Source organism: Chiloscyllium plagiosum, chromosome 5, assembly GCF_004010195.1.
Source record: "Chiloscyllium plagiosum isolate BGI_BamShark_2017 chromosome 5, ASM401019v2, whole genome shotgun sequence".
In the NCBI taxonomy this organism is placed as follows: Eukaryota; Metazoa; Chordata; class Chondrichthyes; order Orectolobiformes; family Hemiscylliidae; genus Chiloscyllium; species Chiloscyllium plagiosum.
The window spans coordinates 47,209,472-47,229,333 of NC_057714.1; the positions used below are offsets into that span (position 1 = coordinate 47,209,472).

General features: G+C 40.4%; 1 protein-coding gene across 3 annotated transcripts in view; it reads right to left on the reverse strand.

The window, feature by feature from the left end:
- sema5a (sema domain, seven thrombospondin repeats (type 1 and type 1-like), transmembrane domain (TM) and short cytoplasmic domain, (semaphorin) 5A) overlaps positions 1 to 19,862 on the reverse strand; it is a 293,417-nt gene that overhangs the window by 118,112 nt on the left and 155,443 nt on the right. For 2 of the 3 annotated variants that reach the window (XM_043689989.1, XM_043689988.1), the window contains 3 exons: positions 14,657 to 14,872; positions 4,419 to 4,518; positions 1,531 to 1,576 (listed from right to left, as the gene is read on the reverse strand). The exons of the other annotated variant lie outside the window; for it this stretch is intronic. In XM_043689989.1, the coding sequence (XP_043545924.1) occupies positions 1,531 to 1,576; positions 4,419 to 4,518; positions 14,657 to 14,810 (300 nt within the window). In that variant the 5' untranslated portion in view covers positions 14,811 to 14,872. The remainder of the gene's footprint in view (positions 1 to 1,530; positions 1,577 to 4,418; positions 4,519 to 14,656; positions 14,873 to 19,862) is intronic. 3 annotated transcript variants of the gene reach the window in all.

Below are 19,862 nucleotides of genomic sequence, written 5' to 3' on the forward strand. Positions count from 1 at the left end.
GGCACGGTGGCACAGTGGTTAGCACTGCTGCCTCACAGCGCCAGAGACCCGGGTTCAATTCCCACCTCAGGCGAATGACTGTGTGGAGTTTGCACGTTCTCCCCGTGTCTGCGTGGGTTTCCTCCGGGTGCTCCGGTTTCCTCCCACAGTCCAAAGATGTGCAGGTCAGGTGAATTGGCCATGCTAAATTGCCCGTAGTGTTAGGTAAGGGGTAAATGTAAGGGTATGGGTGGGTTACGCTTCGGTGGGTCGGTGTGGACTTGTTGGGCCGAAGGGCCTGTTTCCACACTGTAATGTAATCTAATCTGTAATCTAATCTAATCTAATTTCCTCAATTCTATTTGCCAAAGCTATCTCATGTCCCTGTTTTGCCCTCCTGATTTCCCTCTTAAGTATACTCCTACTTTCTTTATACTCTTATTATTAACCTTTTGGTTTCAACACTGCTGATTTCAGTTAAAATACAAGTATCAAGTAATGAAGTATTGACAGAACACATTCCTGATTTTAAAGCTGGGCTATTTCCTTCAGGAACCAAATATGTAACAACTTTAAAGAAGAAAATGCAATTGTGGTCATTCAGAAAGCTACCAAAACAAGAAATAACACCTGGGGTTGGAATTTCATTCTCTGAACACAGCAGGTTCAGAATGGGGTGTGCCATGAATTTTGCACTACTAGCTGGTGTGCCAGCCAGATTATTGGTACATTACTGTCGCTGGTCTATTTTTCGTGAGATTGCTTGCTGGAATGGTAGTGAGTGGTAGCTTGCTGCCAGTGACAGATAGTAATTCAGATAAACTAAAATACCAATTGAGGGCACGCATCATGTGGGCCCCGCCAAGGCTGCAATGTGCTATGGATGGAGGCAGCCTCCCAGTGACAGTCGCAGGAGGCACAGAGGCCTCCTTTAACTACTTCTCCTTCCATCCCTCCAAACCCTTCCCTACTTCCCCATTGATTGCCTGGCAGCTGTGGGAATATTTTATTTTTAAACTTCCCGAGGTCTTTCAAGAGCATTCCCCATCTATATTAGCAACAGCCCCCTTTCCTGATGGGTTTCCAACTAACAACAGCATTTGGTATTTTCATTGGCTCTCTTGGCTGCACAGTTCGCTAGCTATCCCAAATTGGACGAGGTTTCCAGTGAGTTCACGTTCTGGAAAATCCCCTACATAGTCTGACCACAGCCATTTCCAGGATGCCAACCTGGTATATAGGATGGTCTTGGAATAGGAATCCGGAAAGAAAATCGAGCCCTGGTCTCTTTAATGTGACTTGTGTAGGCCCAAAATAAGATAGAACATACTGACTGATGCCTTGAAGTCATATCTATGCCTTTTCAACTTGTTGTCATCAATGATGGGAAACATCTCTGGGTGTGAGAACCTACTTGGAGATCAGAAGCAGAGGAATAAATGCTGCTTTTCTGTGAAATACTTGTACATTGACCAAAGTACTTGCCAAAAATGTTACCTTAACATCAAACATTACTCCTGCTCAAGTAAAACACAAACACATTTCACACACCTGAATTAATGTCAGATCCTCCAGTTTTAGCCTGAAGAGGTAGTTTCTGCAAGAAATAAAATTTACATGATGAGTGGTCTTTTTGAAAGTGAGGGACGCTCAATGAAACTAACATTTTCTGCAACACAAATACAGATTCAAATTAATTCCATGTACTAATCACTTCATTGCAACTAAATTAACTCTGAGGCAATAAAAGCAAAGTTTCCAGGAACAGCAAAATCCCACAACAAAATATTCATTTTAAAATGCCCATTGAAAAATCAGACTATTTCTTGTTACTCTAAGAGAGGGGCTTTGCCACAGTGGTGTACCTTGTGTACTTCAGTTCTGATAAAAGGGATATTGGAGAATGGAAAATTAACAGCAAGTAGAAAGAAATGGTTATAATGGAAAGTTTAAAAAAATTGGAGCCTTTTTTGCTGAAGCAGAGGCATTTCAAGAAGATCAAAGAGATTTCCAAATTATGGAAAGTTTTGAGGTGAATAATGAAAGACTGCTTCCATATGTTGGTAAACAAGGGAATATGTACTCAGGATTATAACCAGAGAACAAGGAAGAAATTAGAGGAAGTTTTGCATATAACAGATTATTAAAACTACTAATTTTTGCCTGCAAGTGATCTTTGAAGCAGGGTCTATAATATGATTTAAAAGGGAACGTAAAGTATTTGAGGAGAAATGATGCAAAAGGATATAGGGAACAGGGAGGGAAAAGAGGTTAGAGTCAACTGACCATATTGAAGACATACTGATGGCAGAGACATGAACACTTTGTTGCATATTCAATGACCATGACATTAACTCCCCAATGATGTAGGTAGAAAGATTTGGGGCAGACAAGTTTTAAAAGTGGTGGATGTCATGAGACGTTGGCTCCCCAATGGAGAAGTAGGCTGTTTCATTAATTCCAGGTCATTCTACTATAACGCATGTTTCGTTAATGCTAATTTACTATAATGCAATCGATGAATTACAAACACTATTTCAAATGCGCAAATTTTTAAAGCATGTATTGGTTATAACGCCATTCTAGAAATGGTGATTTTCTTATGACACAAAATTGCACGAGAACAGAATTTCAGCGTTATAGCAGAACTGATTGTAATTTAAATTGCTCTGCTAACCACCGTCAATCTTTCCAATTCACAATCTGCCTCACACTGTTCCCCCGTCCTGATTCCCAACCTGTGCTCTCCTCCCCTCCCAATTGTCCAAGATCATCCCCAAGTGGTCCAGCTATGGATTCCTCTTGCTTGTGTTCCTATGGCTAAGCTGTCCTTTTGGACTGCCGAGTGAAAGGTAGGCATCAAAATGTTCTCGAGGATGTCCTGACAAGGTCGGCAGAGCCTCCACTTCTCCAGGACTTCAACTATTTTCAGTCTCCCCCAGATCCTCCCTACAAATGTGAGTGTCTCTGACATAGGTGTCCAATTAACTAAATTGCCACTCTACCTTCATTTAATCTGAATAAACATATTCTTGGTAATGTTCTGACATCTACTCATGAAACCTAAATGATATAATTGAAAGTGGAGCAGATTTGGTCACATGTAAGTTTGGGCTGATCAATCTTATTTCCTTATTTGCATTTAACAGCAAAATGTTGTAATACTGCTGTTCAAAATAATTTCAACAGCACAACTTATCTGAGCATGTAAAGGCAACATGGTTTCTTGTCTCTTTAGATTAAATGAAAGATGCTGTTTATTGGCACACATTCTTTTGTTCTATGGGATATATATTTAGTAGTTTGCCACTCCTACCTTTTGGTAAGAAAATAAACATTTTGACCAGGTTGGGGCATCTTTGCAGCTTCACATCTACATTGACATCATGGAGACAACAAATTTTATGAAGTAACTTACACCTTAGTTATTTGGAGGGCTAGCAGGCGACCTGAAATGTGACTGACAGCTTTAAGTGGCTTAGAATCCTACCCCAGGCCACCCCATTCACTATATAAATCCTCCAGTTGAAGACAACTTGAATCATATTTACAGAATTTACTTTCTTCTCACCCAATCAGAGACTTTGTTTCATTGGGTGGAAAGGTGTGGAATAAGCCCAGGATGGAAAAGGTTGAACTCGTACATTTTCTCTCAAAAATGATTAAGGTCTCTAATTGATCCTCTAGGTAAAGATCATTTCAGAGTCTCATCACACCACATCATTCAACCTGCAGCAAACAGGGCCACATCATGTGTGCCAGGTATATCCTGCCAAGATAGTGGGAAGGTCCCTTCTACTTGGGCAATCCATTCCCAAAGGGGATATCTGCTGGAGGTGATGACATTTCCCTGCATTAAATTATAATCCCACCATCCCACCTCAATATGACCTCCCACTTCCAATGGCCATTGCTCTTGATGACGCTGCTAGTACTGGAGAGCAGTGAGTCTCTGATTGGAGAGTCCTAATCCCGATCACTTCAGTGCCTGAGTGGTACTAATTCAGGATGGGACTGAAGCAGGGAATGGCTACAGAGAGGATGCCAGCTGCTGTTCAGCCAATGGATGGTCCAGCATCACACACATCAAATCAGCTCATTATTCCCAGACTAGAAGCACTATTTCCCAAGCAAGTGAAAAGACAGTAATAACATTGTTAAGTCTGTTATACTAATTATCTTCATTTAGCATTAAAGGTGTGATGCTAATAGAAAAAAGTACAAATAGATTGTCAAAAAACATCGATATCCAAACTCTGAAAGCACAGAAGTTACTTTAAATAACATCTTACAAACATTCAAGACTGAACTGGGTTGAATGTTCTGAGAATTGAAATAAATGGCATTCAAGATGGAATCTCACAAACCTCAGTAAAGTCATCTTTCTAAAATGTCAATGACAGTCTTAAGTAAGAAAATAAATAAATAAAGCAGCTTACTTTGCTCCAACAATGAGTTCTTTTTGGCTCGGGTCAAAGATCAGCTGTGAGTAGTCTGTTACATCTGCAGCTTGAAATGTGTGCAGCCACGGTGCAATATCTGAGAAGAAAGTAGAAATATCCGTAACCAAGCTGGCAACAAATTACACGGGAGGTGATCAATAGACTCCTGTCAATATCTGTAATTGAAATGCAGTGAACTGAATTAATAAATCCTGACAGGAGACCTCTGGATACAAGGCATGTCACTGAATGTGCCAGAACCGTGCCCTAAGTTTACATCAATCTGTTACAGAAGTGTCTGTCCTGACAGAATTACATCAACGTTATCACCCAGGCGCCAGCTCCATCAAACCCCGAGAGACTGAATTAAAGCTCAGTGGACAAGCAAAGGAAAACTTCCAGATGTACTACAGCTTCGCAAAAATTCAACAGACAAGATTAAAAGTGTATTTTTTTTTAAATCCAACCAGTTTCATGATTTCCAAATCAATTTCTTGGAACATTTTCCTGCCTTTCTTGGAACATTTGTGAGAAAGCCACTAGGAGGATATTCTTCAGGACTTCTTAAACCACCAGGTAGACCGATTTGAGAAAATTATATGATGGTTTTGAACAAGTCTAAGCGTTTGTAACCCCCAATTTGAACTTAATTTCTGACTAGGTATAACATTCAACTTAACAGCTATACTGTTGGCTGTAAGACTATCTATTAGCAGTAGAGATCTGCCTGTTTCTTTTTAAATGCTTTCTGCAGCCCACGACTTTGAACACAAGAGTCTTTGCACTACAACTGAATTGCTGTAGACAAGGTTGTTTCTCCTGCAACAAGACATATTTTTGCAATTAATCTGAGGCTCCAAGTGAATCTGTCTCACTTCAGGTCTCCTGCTGTTTCTATTTCATCAGGTTCATTAATATTCTTGTTTGAAAAGGAATACCTCAATCCTATCTCCAGGGGTCCATCACTGTCAGTTTGGTACACACTGGTTATTTACTGCTCAGTTCATAGTTAACTTTCCAGGCAATGCTCAAAGTTTTGCTTCAAACTCTCAGGTTTTTTATATTATCCCAAATACACCTCTCATCTTTTTCATTGAAATTAGAGCAAAAAAAATCAGTCATTAAAATTTGGGAAAGTATTACTGACGCAACTAATTACAGATTAGAATATCAGATTCTAATTTTCTTCCAATATTTCACCTCAGGAAATTTAAAGTGGAAATTGGGAGTTCAGTAAACATGCAGGAAAGAGACATAAGAGAGAAGGCTTCAAATTCCGCTTTGATCAATCTCTCAACTTCAGACATCCCACTGACAGGAGCATAAGGCAAGTGAAAAAGGAAACACCAACCTAAACTCTACATGAAGACAATGTACTAGAGATAAGCAATCATTTGGAGAAATATTTACAATCAAATCATTCTATAGAGCATGAAAATAACCACAAATGAAACTCAATACAATGATTAGGCAAGCTCTCTGGATTTCTGGTCACCTGACTGAAAATAAGCTTGGAGTTCATGCCTGGATTTTCTTTTTGCAGAATAGCAATGAAACAAGCGAGAGATTAGGCAGTGGTCAAGGAGGCGGTGGAGGTGGGTACAATTATAACATTTAAAAGGCTTCTGGATGGGTATATGAATAGAAAGGGTTTAGAAGGATATGGGCCAGGTGCTGGCAAATGGGACTCGATTGATTTAGGATGTCTAGCCGGCATGGACGAGTTGGACCGAAGGATCTGTTTCTGTGCTGTACATCTCTATGAATCAATGGTCATTTCCCCAACCCAACCCTGATATTTCTCCCATAAGCACTCTGGTTGGCTGACAGATACCACTTCTTTGCACTTTCCAGCATTTGCAAATTATGGAAACGTGACAAAACACACCAAGTTGCCCCAGCATTTTAAAAAACGCACAACAAAAAGCTTCCTACTACTGCTGCTCCTTCACTTGGACTCTGATAAGAATCACTGGGGGAATAATAAAAGGCTTCCCAGTGTCACTCTTTGGGCAAGAGGATCTCCACCTGAGATCAGTTAACTATAAAGGGGCTCTTCTGGTGTGGTAGCAGCATCCCTATCTTTGAGCCAGGACGGCTGGGTTAATGTCCCATCTGCTCCAGAAGTCTGAACAGAAAATATCTCAATTTCCATTGTCAGTCTGTACCTATATAATTGATTCCAGCAGGAATAGTAAATTGGCCTCACTATTCCCAATTGGAAGCCTCTGGTGCTTCTACTGGAAATTACTCCAGATGAAGGCAGGATTGTACTTCACTATGCTGAGTAATTTGGCTTTAACTATCTTGCTTTACATGAATCATGAAGTAATGGATACCCACAATTATAGATAAGGCATTCTTGTGTGGCAGCTGTGATGCTGGGGACCACTGGATGAGGCTGAGATGGATCATCCACTTGGCACGTCTGGCTGAAGATTGCAAACAATGTTTCAGCCTAATCTTTTACACTATGTGTTGGGCTCTTCTGCAATTAGGGATGGGGATATTTATGGAGCCTCCTCCACCAGTGAGCTGTTTAACTGTCCACCATTCACAAATGGATGTGGTAGGACTGCAGAGCTTAGATCTGATCTGTTAATTGTGGGATCATTTAGCTCTATCACTTGCTGCTTATGCTATTTGTATGCAAGTACTTCTGTGTTTTAGCTTCACTTTGTTGACACGTCATTGTTAGGTATGCCTGGTACTGCACCAGACATGCCCTCCTACACTTTCATTGAACCGGTGTCAACTAAAACAATGGAATCTTGTGATTTCGTTCTCTTAGTAATTTCCTGGAATCTCAAACTTTGTCGACTGTGAAGAAAGGTTACCAGGCTCTGGCCAGACTGTAATATAAATTTAGCAATCTTGGCAGATATCATAACAACCTTCCTGATCATCACTTGTAAGAGCAAAGCAAGCTAGAAAAGCACTACAATACAGACATTGCCTGGTATTTCTTATGCATGTCACAAATCATCCAGGCTTTAACATGTGTTACTGCTTCCTTTTCTGGATGGAGCCTAGAATTCCCAACCTGTCAGCTATCGTGTAAGCACAGTTAACAGAAGCTCAGCAGCTAAAGGAAGGCTCTCAGAGAAACAGAAGATGGGCAATCAATGTGGCCTCTCCAGCAACACCCAAATTCTGAGAACAAGTTAAAAAAAAACACCTTTACAAAGCTGTTCATCTCAGCTTACTTTGTCAAATTCTATTTTCAGTTGCTTTTGCTTTTACTGACTCTTAGGCTGTTTCCCCTATTCCTTCTTCAAACATATTTTCAGAGATCATGTCTCTCTAGGTTGAGGGGAAATATAATCAAATACAGTCAAATACATTTTAAACGATCGTCACTGGAAATTGATAGATCTGGCAGGTATACGAAAATATGCTCAACAATTGACAATTAGTTTTCAACTCAGCTACTGCAATCTTGCTATTTTGCAGACAATAACATTCTACCACATACCGAAATGTGCCACAGGTCCAAACCAACAACTTGCTTTAAGTTATAGCCACAATAAAGATCAAAAAAGGGGCAAATCATTCTAAACAAAATAAACATACAGACATATGATCTAGGAAGTGGAGGAAAGCCCTAGTTCTCTCAAACCAGTTCCATTATTCACTGATATCATGGCTGATCTGAAAACTCGATATTCTTGCGTACCTTTCACCCCTTTGCTTTGTTAAGAATCTAACTATCACTGGCATAAAAATACTCAAATATCCTGTTTTAACCAATGTTGGAGGAAAGAGTGCCTAATATTCATCACCCCTTTTGAGAAAAATGTCCTCTCTGATACTTAGAACATTGAGTACAATTCTGGTAGCTCTTCTACGGGAAGGATGTTGTTAAACTTGAAAGGGTGCAGAAAGGTTTTGCAAGGATGTTACCAAGACTGGAGGATTTCAGTTATAGGAAGAAACTGCATAGACTGGCGCATTTTTATAAAATCATGAGGGGCTTAGATAGGGTGAAGAGTCAAGGTCTTTTTCCTAGGGTGAAGGAGCTCAGAACTAGATGGCATAGGGTTAAGGTAAAAGGGGAAAAATTTTAAAAAGACCTGAGGGGTAACTTTTTCATGTACAGGGTGATGTGTGTATGGAATGAGTTCTGAGGAAGTAGAGGAGTCTGATATAATTACAACATTTAAAAGGTATCTGGATGGATATATGAATAGGAAGATGCTTCTGGGCCAAACGCTGAAAATTGGGATGAGGTCGTATTGGGATGTCTGGTCAGTCAAGTTGGACCAAAGGGTCTGTTTCCATGCTGTATGACTCGGAGACTCAATGACGAAATGACAAAGCTCTTTTTTTTGCAACCAGTGACACCTAGCCCTATTTTCCCAGAAGAGGAAATATCTTTTCCACATCTAGCCTGAGAAAACCCCTCAGGATTTTATAGGTTGCAATCAAGATGAGACTTGCTCTGCTAAACTCCAGTGAATACAAGCTTTGCACATTACAGTGTCTCAGTTGAAGACTTTATATGAACTAAGCAGTTTAACCTCAGTCTAAATTCTCCCTGTCATTTCTCCAGATAATGCCTCATTGCTCTGGTAGAAGGCTTTAATGCATTTAAGCAAAGTGCATTATCTCTGTACCAGGTTGAAGCAATATGTGTCTATACAAGGTTGCAGGGTTCTTCTCATTAATAAATGATCATTTGTCTTCTTATTCCTCTCCTCTCTTGCTGCTTACATTGCTGAATAAATGGTAAGCAATTTGTTTCCAAATCTCTGCCAGCTTGGTAAGATGCCATTTCAAATTTCCTACCATGTGATTGTTCAACTTTTCCTGCTTAATATTTAAACATAGACCAAACGATCACAGCTCCGCTTTGCTCACTCTGGTGTTATTGCTACACAAATGGCTAAGTTTCAGATTAGCTCAGTTGATTCACCTCCAACAACTGAATCAGAAAGCAGTGACACTGCTGGGAGCCAAAAGCTGCACTGATTGAACAATAACTCTTTGAGGTGAGACCTCAAAGAATAGCAGGCAGTTAGCTGTCTGATTGTCACGTGATTGTGTCAGGTCCTCCAAAAACGGTGAAAGTGAGGACTGCAGATGCTGGAGATCAGAGCTTAAAAATGTGTTGCTGGAAAAGCGCAGCAGGTCAGGCAGCATCAAAGGAGCAGGAGAATCGACGTTTCGGGCATAAGCCCTTCTTCATTCCTGACCTCATTTTTAACCTCCAAAAAAGGTCACAACAAGTGACTTTCTGGCCAGTGGATGACCACCGACACTGCCATTAAACTGGGCCCAATCTTTCAGTCGGTGATCCAGCAAGTCAACAGAGAGAAACAGATAGAGTAGGGAACAGAAAGGGTTGCAGTCAGGAGAAAAGAGGAATAATGAAGTAGGATAATGGAAAGAGACAACAGCAACTTGTTACCTCAGTGCAACTCAGACAGTGTACCGGGAACAGGATAAGAGAAACTTAATCTCTTTCTAAAAGGCTTGGTTGTATTTCCCCTTTAACACATATGTAATTTACTGCTTAATTTCTAAATTACATCCTAGCTTTAACAGAGATATTAAAGTTGTCTACATGACTTCAGTTGAAGTTTATTACCTAAACAAACTAGCTTAAACTGTTCTTTGTCGACCTGAGCTGACTTGACTTGGAGAGGCATCTCAGTGAGACTGAGCACTGAATGTGACTTTGAGCAGTTGGGAGTTTGATAAGTAAAGGAATTCGGAGAAGGGGATGCTCCTTTGCTTTTTCGAACTTTTTCACCCTGTAGAATTTGTTCTTACTCTACAAAAAGGGACGTTGTGAGTATTTAGTAAGTCATCAAGATTTCTAAGGTTTAAAGTAATACAGGAACTGGTGGTAAAATTAATAAATAGTGTAATAAAGTGCAATAAGTAATTGAATAAAATAATTAATTAGTACATTAAAACACACTAAGTATCGCAAGACAGATGATATGCCCGAGTTGTAGCAAATGGGAGCTCCTGGATGCTTGTGCAATCGAAAGCAAGCCCATTCTGCACTAACTGTTTTCCATTTGTAATTGAGTTGGAGGCAGAGCTGCAGACACTGCAATATATCAGGGAATGTGACTAACACTTGGATATTTTGTACTAGGAGCTGGTCACATCCCTTAGGATCTCTTGATTTGGTCAGTGATAAGGGGAGAGTGGCAGCAGCTGAGGTGAGTAAGGGAGTGCAAAGGGAAAAAGTGCAGGAGCTCATCGTTTGCAGTTGCCCAACAGACTTGAGGTTCTTTTAGCTCATGAGGGTGCAGAGTGGACGAGTTCACTAACCTCGGTACCCTCATGTAGAATCTAGATTAGAATGGTGCTAGAAAAGCACAGTAGGTCAGGCAGCATCCAAGGAGCAGGAAAATTGATGTTTCGGGCAGAAGCGAGGGGAGGGTGGAGTGGATAGGTGGGAAGGAAGATTGGCAGGTAGGACAGGTCATGAGGATGGTGCTGAGCTGGAAGTTGGAACTGGGGAGAGGGGAAATGAGGAAACTGGTGAAGTCCACATTGATGCCCTGGGGTTGAAGTTTTTTGAGGCAGAAGATGAGGCGTTCCTCCTCCAGGCGTTGGGTGGTGAGGGAGCGGCAGTGGAGGAGGCCCAAGGCTTGCATGTCCTCAGCAGGGGGGGGGGAGAAGAGAGTTGAAATGTTGTGCCACGGAGCAGTGGGGTTAAATGATGCAGGTGTCCCGGAGGTGTTCCCTAAAGCGCTCTGCTAGGAGGCGTCCAGTTCTCCCAACATAGAGGAGAATGCATCGGGAGCAACGGATACAATAAATGACATTGGTGGATGTGCAGGTGAAATTTTGATGGATGTGAAAGGCTCCTTTGGGGCCTTCGATGGAGGTGAGGGGGGAGGTGAGGGCAAAGGTTTTGCAATTCCTGTGGTGGCAGGGGAAGGTGCCAGGAAGGGAAGGTGGGTTGTTGGGGGACGTGGACCTGACCAAGTAGTCACGGAAATGTTGATTTTCCTGCTCCTCGGCTGCTGTCTGACCTGCTGTGCTTTTCCAGCACCACTCTAATCTAGACTCTGATTTCCAGCATCTGCAGTCCTCACTTTTGCCCTCATGTAGAATGCCAGTCCAGTGAGAGGACCATAACTGGATGCAATGGTAGCAGGGGAGAGGGAACTGAAGAAGGATTGACAGTGTTTTCTGCAGAAGAGAGTGAGAATCCAGAGACTGTCCACTGCCAGGGTTTTGAGCTTTTACTCAGGGCTGAATAGGAACTTAAAGTTGAAGGGGAAGGATTCGGTCATCTTGTTTCATGTAGGCACCAATGACATAGACATGACAATGAAAAAGCTTCTGCTTAATCAATTGAGGAGGTTGCACTAACATAAGACAGAGAACCTCCAAGACAATAATGTCTGGATTATGATATTAATCACATGTATATTGACACAGCGTAAATGACATTACAGAAATAAAGGTGTAGCTCAAAGACTGATGGTGTAGAAGAGAGTTCAAGTTCAAGTGGCACAGGCACCAGTACCGGGGAAGTAGGAGTTGTACTGTTCTGGCAGTCTCCACATGAACCATGCTGGGGTTGGTCTCCTAGCAAGCCAAGTAACTAGACAAATAGAGATAATTTCAAATTAAATCAATCAAATTTGGGAAGATGTGATAAATCAAAGCATAGAGTCAAGGCAAGCAGAAAATTATGAATACGGAAACTGATAAAAGGACCATGATAGAAAACAAAACAGTTTGACTGATAACATAAATAAAAATGAAGAAGTACAATCTGATAGCAATCACAACCATATATGCTGCCAGATAACATAAACTGGGACCTGAATATGGAAGGGCACGTGTCATTTAGGAAGGCATGTCTTTGTTAATTAATTAAGGTATTAGCAGATAGAGTTGAAAGGTAAAGTCACTATAATCCTATCACACCATAGGGCTGGTCTCTCATTTAGGAGAGACAACTGGTGGTGGTTTATCCTGAGGGTGACCACACCTCAGCTGAGGGGAGAGACTGAGAAGAAAGTCTTTCATGATAACCTCAGCCATGGGAACTGAACCCATACTGTTGGCCTTACTCTGTATCACAAACAATCCACCCAGCTCATCACCCTATATCACAAAGCATCCATCCAGCTATCACTATATATGACAAACCATCCATCCATCCATAACTTTACATCACAAACCATCCATCCAGCCATAACTCTACATCACAAACCATCCGTCCAGTTGACATACTAAATAGCAGGTGGCAGAATTTGAATTCAATGAAGAATTAAGAGTCTAATAATGATCAATTATCAGAATAAAAAAAACCATCTGGTTCACTAATTCTCTTATTCTTACTCATCTTCAGGGAAGAAAATCCATAATTTTTAGCTGGTCTTGCCTACATGTGACCACAGAGCCGGAGCAATGTGATTCGGTCTTAATTAGCGTTAACTACACAGGTAGAAAAAATGGGTGCTTGTCAGAAAGGTACAAAAACCTGAGACCTACAGAGTGACTGGAAAAATCAGATGGGCAAAAATAATCTAGATGAGTGGTTCGAAAAATATTTTCAGGATAGTTTCTCAAAACAGCACACACCGATGTCAATCAGAGAGGAGACTTTACTAGACCTGAGATTGTGCAACAAGATAGCTTTAAGTAATGACCTCATGGTGAAGGGACCCCTAGTTAGCAGGAATCATAATATGATCCAATTTTACAGTCAGTTGAGGAAGAAAAGATTGAGTCTAAAATAAGTTTTTAAAAAATAAATAAAGTCAGTTGTAAGGGCACAAAAGCAGAGCTGACGAAAGTAAACTATCAAATTCAGTTAAATGTTTGGTTAACTGAGATACAGTGGCAAACATTTACCAGGATATTTCAGATATACAGGATAGATTCATTCCAACAAAAATGAAAAATTCCAAGGGAAAACCCTCCATCCTTGATTAATTTAAAAAGTTAAAGATAGTATCAAAAATAAAGAAAACATAATTGTGCAAAGAGAATGGCAGGTAAGAGGACTGAACAGAACATAAAAAAAGACAAAGAATAAAAGATTAAAATCCCCATAGTGCTACACTATAAAATCTGCCTCATTAGTAATTTAAAAACATGGGAAAAGGAGCATGTGTTGGCCATTCTGCCCTTCGAGCTTGGTTCACCATTCAATATAAACATGGCTGAACATTCAAATGTGTACCTTATTCCTGCTTTCCCACCATATCTTTTGATCCATTTAGCCTTAAAAACGATATCTAACTCCTTCTTGAGAATGTTTAATGTTGTGGCCTTAGCCACTTCCTGTGGCAAAGAACTTCACCACACTCTGGGTGAAGAAATTTCTCCACCTCTCAGTCCTACAAGGGTCACTGTTTAAAATTACGGGGTCATCTATTCTAAACAGAAATGAGGAAAAATCTTTTCTCAGAGCATGTTGAGAGTCATTGGATCTCTCCTCCTCAAAAGATGATGTAAATGGAGTTCTTGAATATTTTTAAGGCCAAGATAGATAAATTCTTAATAAGCAAGAGGGTGGGATAATTGGAACTAAGCAACCAAAAGCATGACCACCAACAGTAGAATGAATGAGGGAGGGATGCAGAACAATTGGTGAAATGCAACATTTATTTGCAGGCTGGTATATAGTGCTTGAAGAAGTTGCAATATAGGGAAGGGTGAGATGACAGGAATAGTAGTAGGCTATTCAGCTCTTGTAACCTGTTCTATCATTCAATTAGGTCCCAGCTGAGCTGTACATTAATTCCATCTACATGTTTTGGTTCAATTTTTACAGTATCCAATATGTTCTCATCGAATCAAGAAAGATTTACAACACGCAAGGAGGCCCTCCAGCCGATCACAGACATCCTATCCTCCAGCCCATCATACTGGGTTTCTGTGACAGCAACTCAGCCAGTCCCGATCCCAGTCTTTTGCCATAGCCAGCAGAAAAGCAAGCAATGCTTCCCAGCTGGAACAATTCCCAGAAAATCGCATTTAGGTGGTTAAATCAAGAAAGTAATCTGCTTCTAAATGCTCTCAATACCTCACTCAAACAACAAAATAAAGCATCAACATTTTAGTCTAGATTGTCTGCAGAAAGTGGTTTTCCTCTGTCCAATCCAGCTTTGGACTATATTTTAACTTTATTCGCTCTATTCAATAGAAAATTCTATTCTGTTTGATAGACTTTCAAGTAAATCAATTCTGTAAATTGTATCATTTGCGCTCCCATTTACTCTGCCAATGGAACACAGCATACTCACCTCTATAAGTTACAATAGGATGTGCTGATTGCTGACAGCGCTGGTGATCCAGTGAAACAGATGACCCACTGCTTCCAACTCCTCCAATCACCACAATAAATCCCTGAGCTCCAACAAAAAAGGCCCAAAACCAATTGGTCTTTATTGGAGCCATGGGATGGTGAGCAATTTCTTCCTGACTGGCTTTACGTTTTTTCTGTGTGCATCTGAAAAGACCTGTATTGAAAAATAAAAAATAATGAATTCATTTTTTTCACATCTAAAATACATTAGCTCTAGCTTTTAATACTGAACATTCTAACTCTGTTCATTGACTAATGGCTTGATATTTATTTTTATTTATTCATGGGATTTGAGCACCACTGGTCAGATTAGCATTTATTGCTATTCAGCCTTAAGAAATAGAAACAGGAGTAGACCCCTTGGCATCTTGAGCTGGCTCTACCATCCAGTAGGATCATGGCTGATCATCCTCAGTTGCTCTTGGGAAGGTGATGGTGAGTTGCTTTCTCAAACTGATTCAGTCCACTTCATGTAGGAAGATGCATAATGGCATTTGGGAAGCGGTTCCAGGATTTTAACCCAGCATCAGTGAAAGAACCGCAATACATTTCCAGGTCAGGATGGTGAGCAGCCTGGAAGGGTACTATATGTACATTATTGATATTAATTATACTATTTTAACACAACTTGGTACAAAAACCAAAATGATGCGCTATTAAATGACAGATTAATACAACAGTTTTACTGTTGCAACCGTCTCCAGTAGGTATAAATCCACATTAGCTTCTTCTTACCTGCATTTTTTAGTCCAGTAATTACTGACAATCTCTAACTGCCATTCACATGGTATTTCTCAAGTGTTTTTTTTTAATATAAGGTCAGCTTGCTCGCAAGTATGAAGTGTCTATTCAGTTCTTTACATTGTTTTGCTACTTTTTGCAAACCTTGGAATTAGAAAAAGCAAGAAAGACACTTCTCCTGTTTCACTGGAATTGGCCTTTTCAATATGACCTCTGCAGCTGCATGTTCCCACCTACCTACGGCCTGATTTGGTTTTAACACAAGTATTTTATTTTAGATGGCATCAACTTTCCTAATGCGGCCTCTTTATCAACTGTCATTGGCATCAACAACTACATGGAAACCTACCATTATATTGTACTTCTTGATTACTCACAACTGACAAGTTCCTGAATGAATAACTCTTCACTTTGTAAGCTTGAGATCCTTTCCAGGGTTCAATGTTAATGGTACCTTTACTAATTGTTCTGCAAAATGAGTGAAGCTCAATAGATATGTTTAAGTAGTCTGATGAATACAGTCTTGGGGACTTACAAATCCAAATCTTGCACTGATGATCAGATTTCACTATTATCCAGTAAACACAAAATTTCTGACTAAGGTTGTTACATTGCTGGTTTTCATGGAACACCAGAGAATTCAACGACATTTACCTTCAGCTCCCATAATATGTACTGTAAAAGGATCACCATTGTGTAAGTTTCATCTGCTCTAAAATTAACTAGCATTGTCTAGGAGATTCTCCACTTTCACTGAAATGTTAATTTTGAAATTTAAGAATGCATATTCATCTTTACGTACTATAGTCTGGATGTACTAATTGTATTGTACATTAACAGTTTGCCTTTTCTACTCATTATTGAGTCACTGAGTCATACAGCAAAAAGAAGTCCCTTCGGCCCAACTCATGCATGCCGACCTGATTTTCTAAACTGAACTAGTCCCATTTGCCTGGATTCGGCCACATCCCTCTAACCTTTCCTATCCATTCACCTATCCAAATGACTTTTAGATATTGTAATTGTACTTGCCTCTACACTTCCTCTGGCGGCTTGTTCCAAATATGCACAGCCCTCTTTGTGAAAGGGTTACTCCTTGTATCTCTTTTAAATCTTACCCCTCTCACCTTAATCCTATACACTCTAGTTTTGGACTCACCTACTCGAGAAAAGATGTTACCTTATCTATGCACCATGATTTATAAACCTCTATAATGTCACCCCTCAGCCTCCTATGTTCCAGGGGGAAAGGTCCCAGCCCATTCAGCCTCTCCTTATAGCTCAAAACCTCCAGTCTCGGTAACGTCCTTGTAAATCTTTTTTGCATCTTTTCCACTTTAATAACATCCTTTCTAGAGCAGAGTGACCAGTAATCAAAATGTGGTCTTACCAATGCCTTATACAACCATAACATGATGTCCCAACTCCTGTACTCAGTGCTTTGACTGATATAGGCAAGCACGCCAAATGCCTTCACCACCCTGTCTACCTGCAATGCCATTTCCAAGGAAGTATAAATCTGCACCCTTAGATTGCCCTACTCGACAACACTCCTCAGGGCCCTACCATTAACTGTGCAAATCCAGTTCTGGTTTGCCTTACCAAAATTCAACATCTTGCATTCATCTAAATTAAACTCCATCTGCCATTCTTTGGCCCACTGGCCCAGTTGATCAAGATCCCATTGTACACTTCTTCATTATCAACTATACCACCAATGTTGGTATCATCCAAAAAGATATCTAATAATCAACACACAGCTTCATTAGCTAAAGGCATTTCTGAAGGCTGGGTTACATTCTGAACAAGAAAGGGTACTCGATTTCTAGTTCATTTCTGTTATTAATATGCTACTGTCAAAGTTATGAACTATCCCATTAGCTTATATTAAAATCACTGCACCCATTTTAGTTATCTCCAACGTAACAACTAAATATGTTATGGTCATTTTTCACTTGTTATGCACCTGCATTGTCCAAACCCTTTTATTATGTTGTGTTTCTATGTACACCAGATGCAGATACAATGCACATCCATTGTCATCCTGATTTTACATTCACTCTTACATTACATTCTACGATACATCTCATTTTGTTTAGGTTCTGATTGAGCAAGAGAGTGTTTACCTCTTGAATCACCTGGCTGACAACATTTATTTTCTGATTTCTTTAAATGATAACCAGCTACAATGCACAGGATAATTGCTGAAAGGCATTTCCTGTTACTTTGACATTTTCACTTTCTTTCCAAAAATAAATAAAATCTTTCAGAAAGGGATGAAATCACAATTCTGTAAGAAATATTATTTTTATACCAACATTTCCACACATAGTGATAACAACTAGGAGAAAGTGATGCCTGCGGATGCTGGAGATCAGAGTCGAGAGTGTGGTGTTGGAAAAGCACAGCAGGTCAGATGTTTCGGGCATAAGCATTCCTGATGAAGGGCTTATGCCCGAAATGTCAATTCTCCTGCTTCTCGGATTCTGCCTGTCCTGCTGTGGTTTTCCAACACCACACTCTCGATAGTGATAATAGCCACCACAGTGGCTCAGTGGTTAGCACTGCTGTCTTCCAGCGCCAAGGACCTGGGTTCGATTGCAGCCTTGGGCGACTGTTTGTGTGGAGTTTGCACATTCTCCCCGTGTCTGCATGGGTTTCCTCTGGGTGCTCCAGTTTCCTCCCACAGTCCAAAGATGTTCAGGTTAGGTGAATTGGCCATGCTAAATTGCCCATAGCGTTAGGTTCATTAATCAGGGGTAAATATAGGGTAGGGGAATGGGTCTGGGTGGGTTACTCTTTGGAGAGTCGGTGTGGACTTGTTGGGCTGAAGAGCCTGTTTCCATACTGTAGGGAATCTAATAAAAAAATTGTACCCATGTCTGTTTTTGTCATTTTGTGTGTTTCCAAATGACTATATGATTAGGTAGCAGTGCTAGTATCAAGTTCAATGTTCCCTCTCCAAAGTTTCACAATGACAGGACAGATGACAGGACATGAAAACTGCAACAGTGTACTGCCCTCCCTGCAGGCAGTTACTTTACTCTTTTCGAGTGCTGAAAATTAGTTCAGATGATTTCCTTGAAGCATTTCAGTTTGATTTGAACCTTTGTTTTTTGTATGAAACTGTCAATTCAGAATTTTACATTCAAATGTAAACTGAAAGCTATTTGCATTAACTTTATATCCATATTTAGGAATGTGTCTTAGAGAGAAAGAATGGAAATGGAAAAAGGAAATAGACAAAATACTTCAACTCTGCAGCCATACTATACTTCAAACTTTATTTATGTTAGATCACTGTTTACTACTGGCAGCCCAAACTTCAAACACAATCCAGTAACAGAAATGTAATAGCACTAGAACCTCTTTCAGTATAGAGACTGATCAAGAGGGGATATTTCCCTCCCTTTGGCAGAGGTGCAAGACCAGTATCAGCAAACATCAGGCACCTTTGGTGACACTAGTTATCCAGCTTGTTTTTTTTAATCATTTTACAGGATCACAGAATTCTTACAGTGCAATAGAAGTCCATTTGGCTATCTTGTGTGCACTGGCTCTCAGTTCAAGTGAGATTAATGATGGGGAAAATGCTGATCTTGCCAAGATGCCCACATCTTGTGAAACAACAATTTTTACCCACCATTCATCTCACCCTTCTACAAACTCCAGGAAGATGCAGAAGTTTGCACCCTATGTGTGGTCTTACCAATACACTGTTGAACTACAGCAAGACTTCACAGAAACACAAAATTGTTATGATGTAGAAGGAAGCATTTAGCCCAATGTGGCTGCAGTGGTTGCCTGAGCATTTTAATTGACTACCAGTGTCCTGTCAGACTTCAGGCTTCAGCAGAGAAAGTTTCCAGAACAAGTACAAGGACAGAGAGAATGGACAGAGTCAAGAACCTACCTTCAGGCACAGTAAATGAGGATACGACTGTGAGAAGAGGTGCAGTAAATACAGGCCTGAGGGTATTGTACTTAAATGCACACAGAAAATGTAACAAGGTAAATGAGTTTGTAGCGCACATTGAAATTGGCAGGTACGATGTTATGGGTATCACAGAGATTTGGCTGCAAGGAGGTCAGGGTTGGGAACTAAATATCCAAGGATTTCCATCCTATCAAAAGGTCACGCAGACAGCTAGAGGAAGTGGGGTTGTCTTGTTAGTAAGAAATGAAATTAAATCGATGGCAAGAAGTGATATAGAGTCAAAAGGCATAGAATCTGTGTGGGTAGAGGTGAGCAACCACAAAGGAGAGAAGACTCTGATGGGAGTCTGATGAAGGACTTCGGCCTAAAACATCTATTTTCCTGCTCCTCAGATGCTGCCTGACCTGCTGTGCTTTTCCAGCAAGACACTCTCAAATCTGATCTCCAGCATTTGCAGACCTCACTT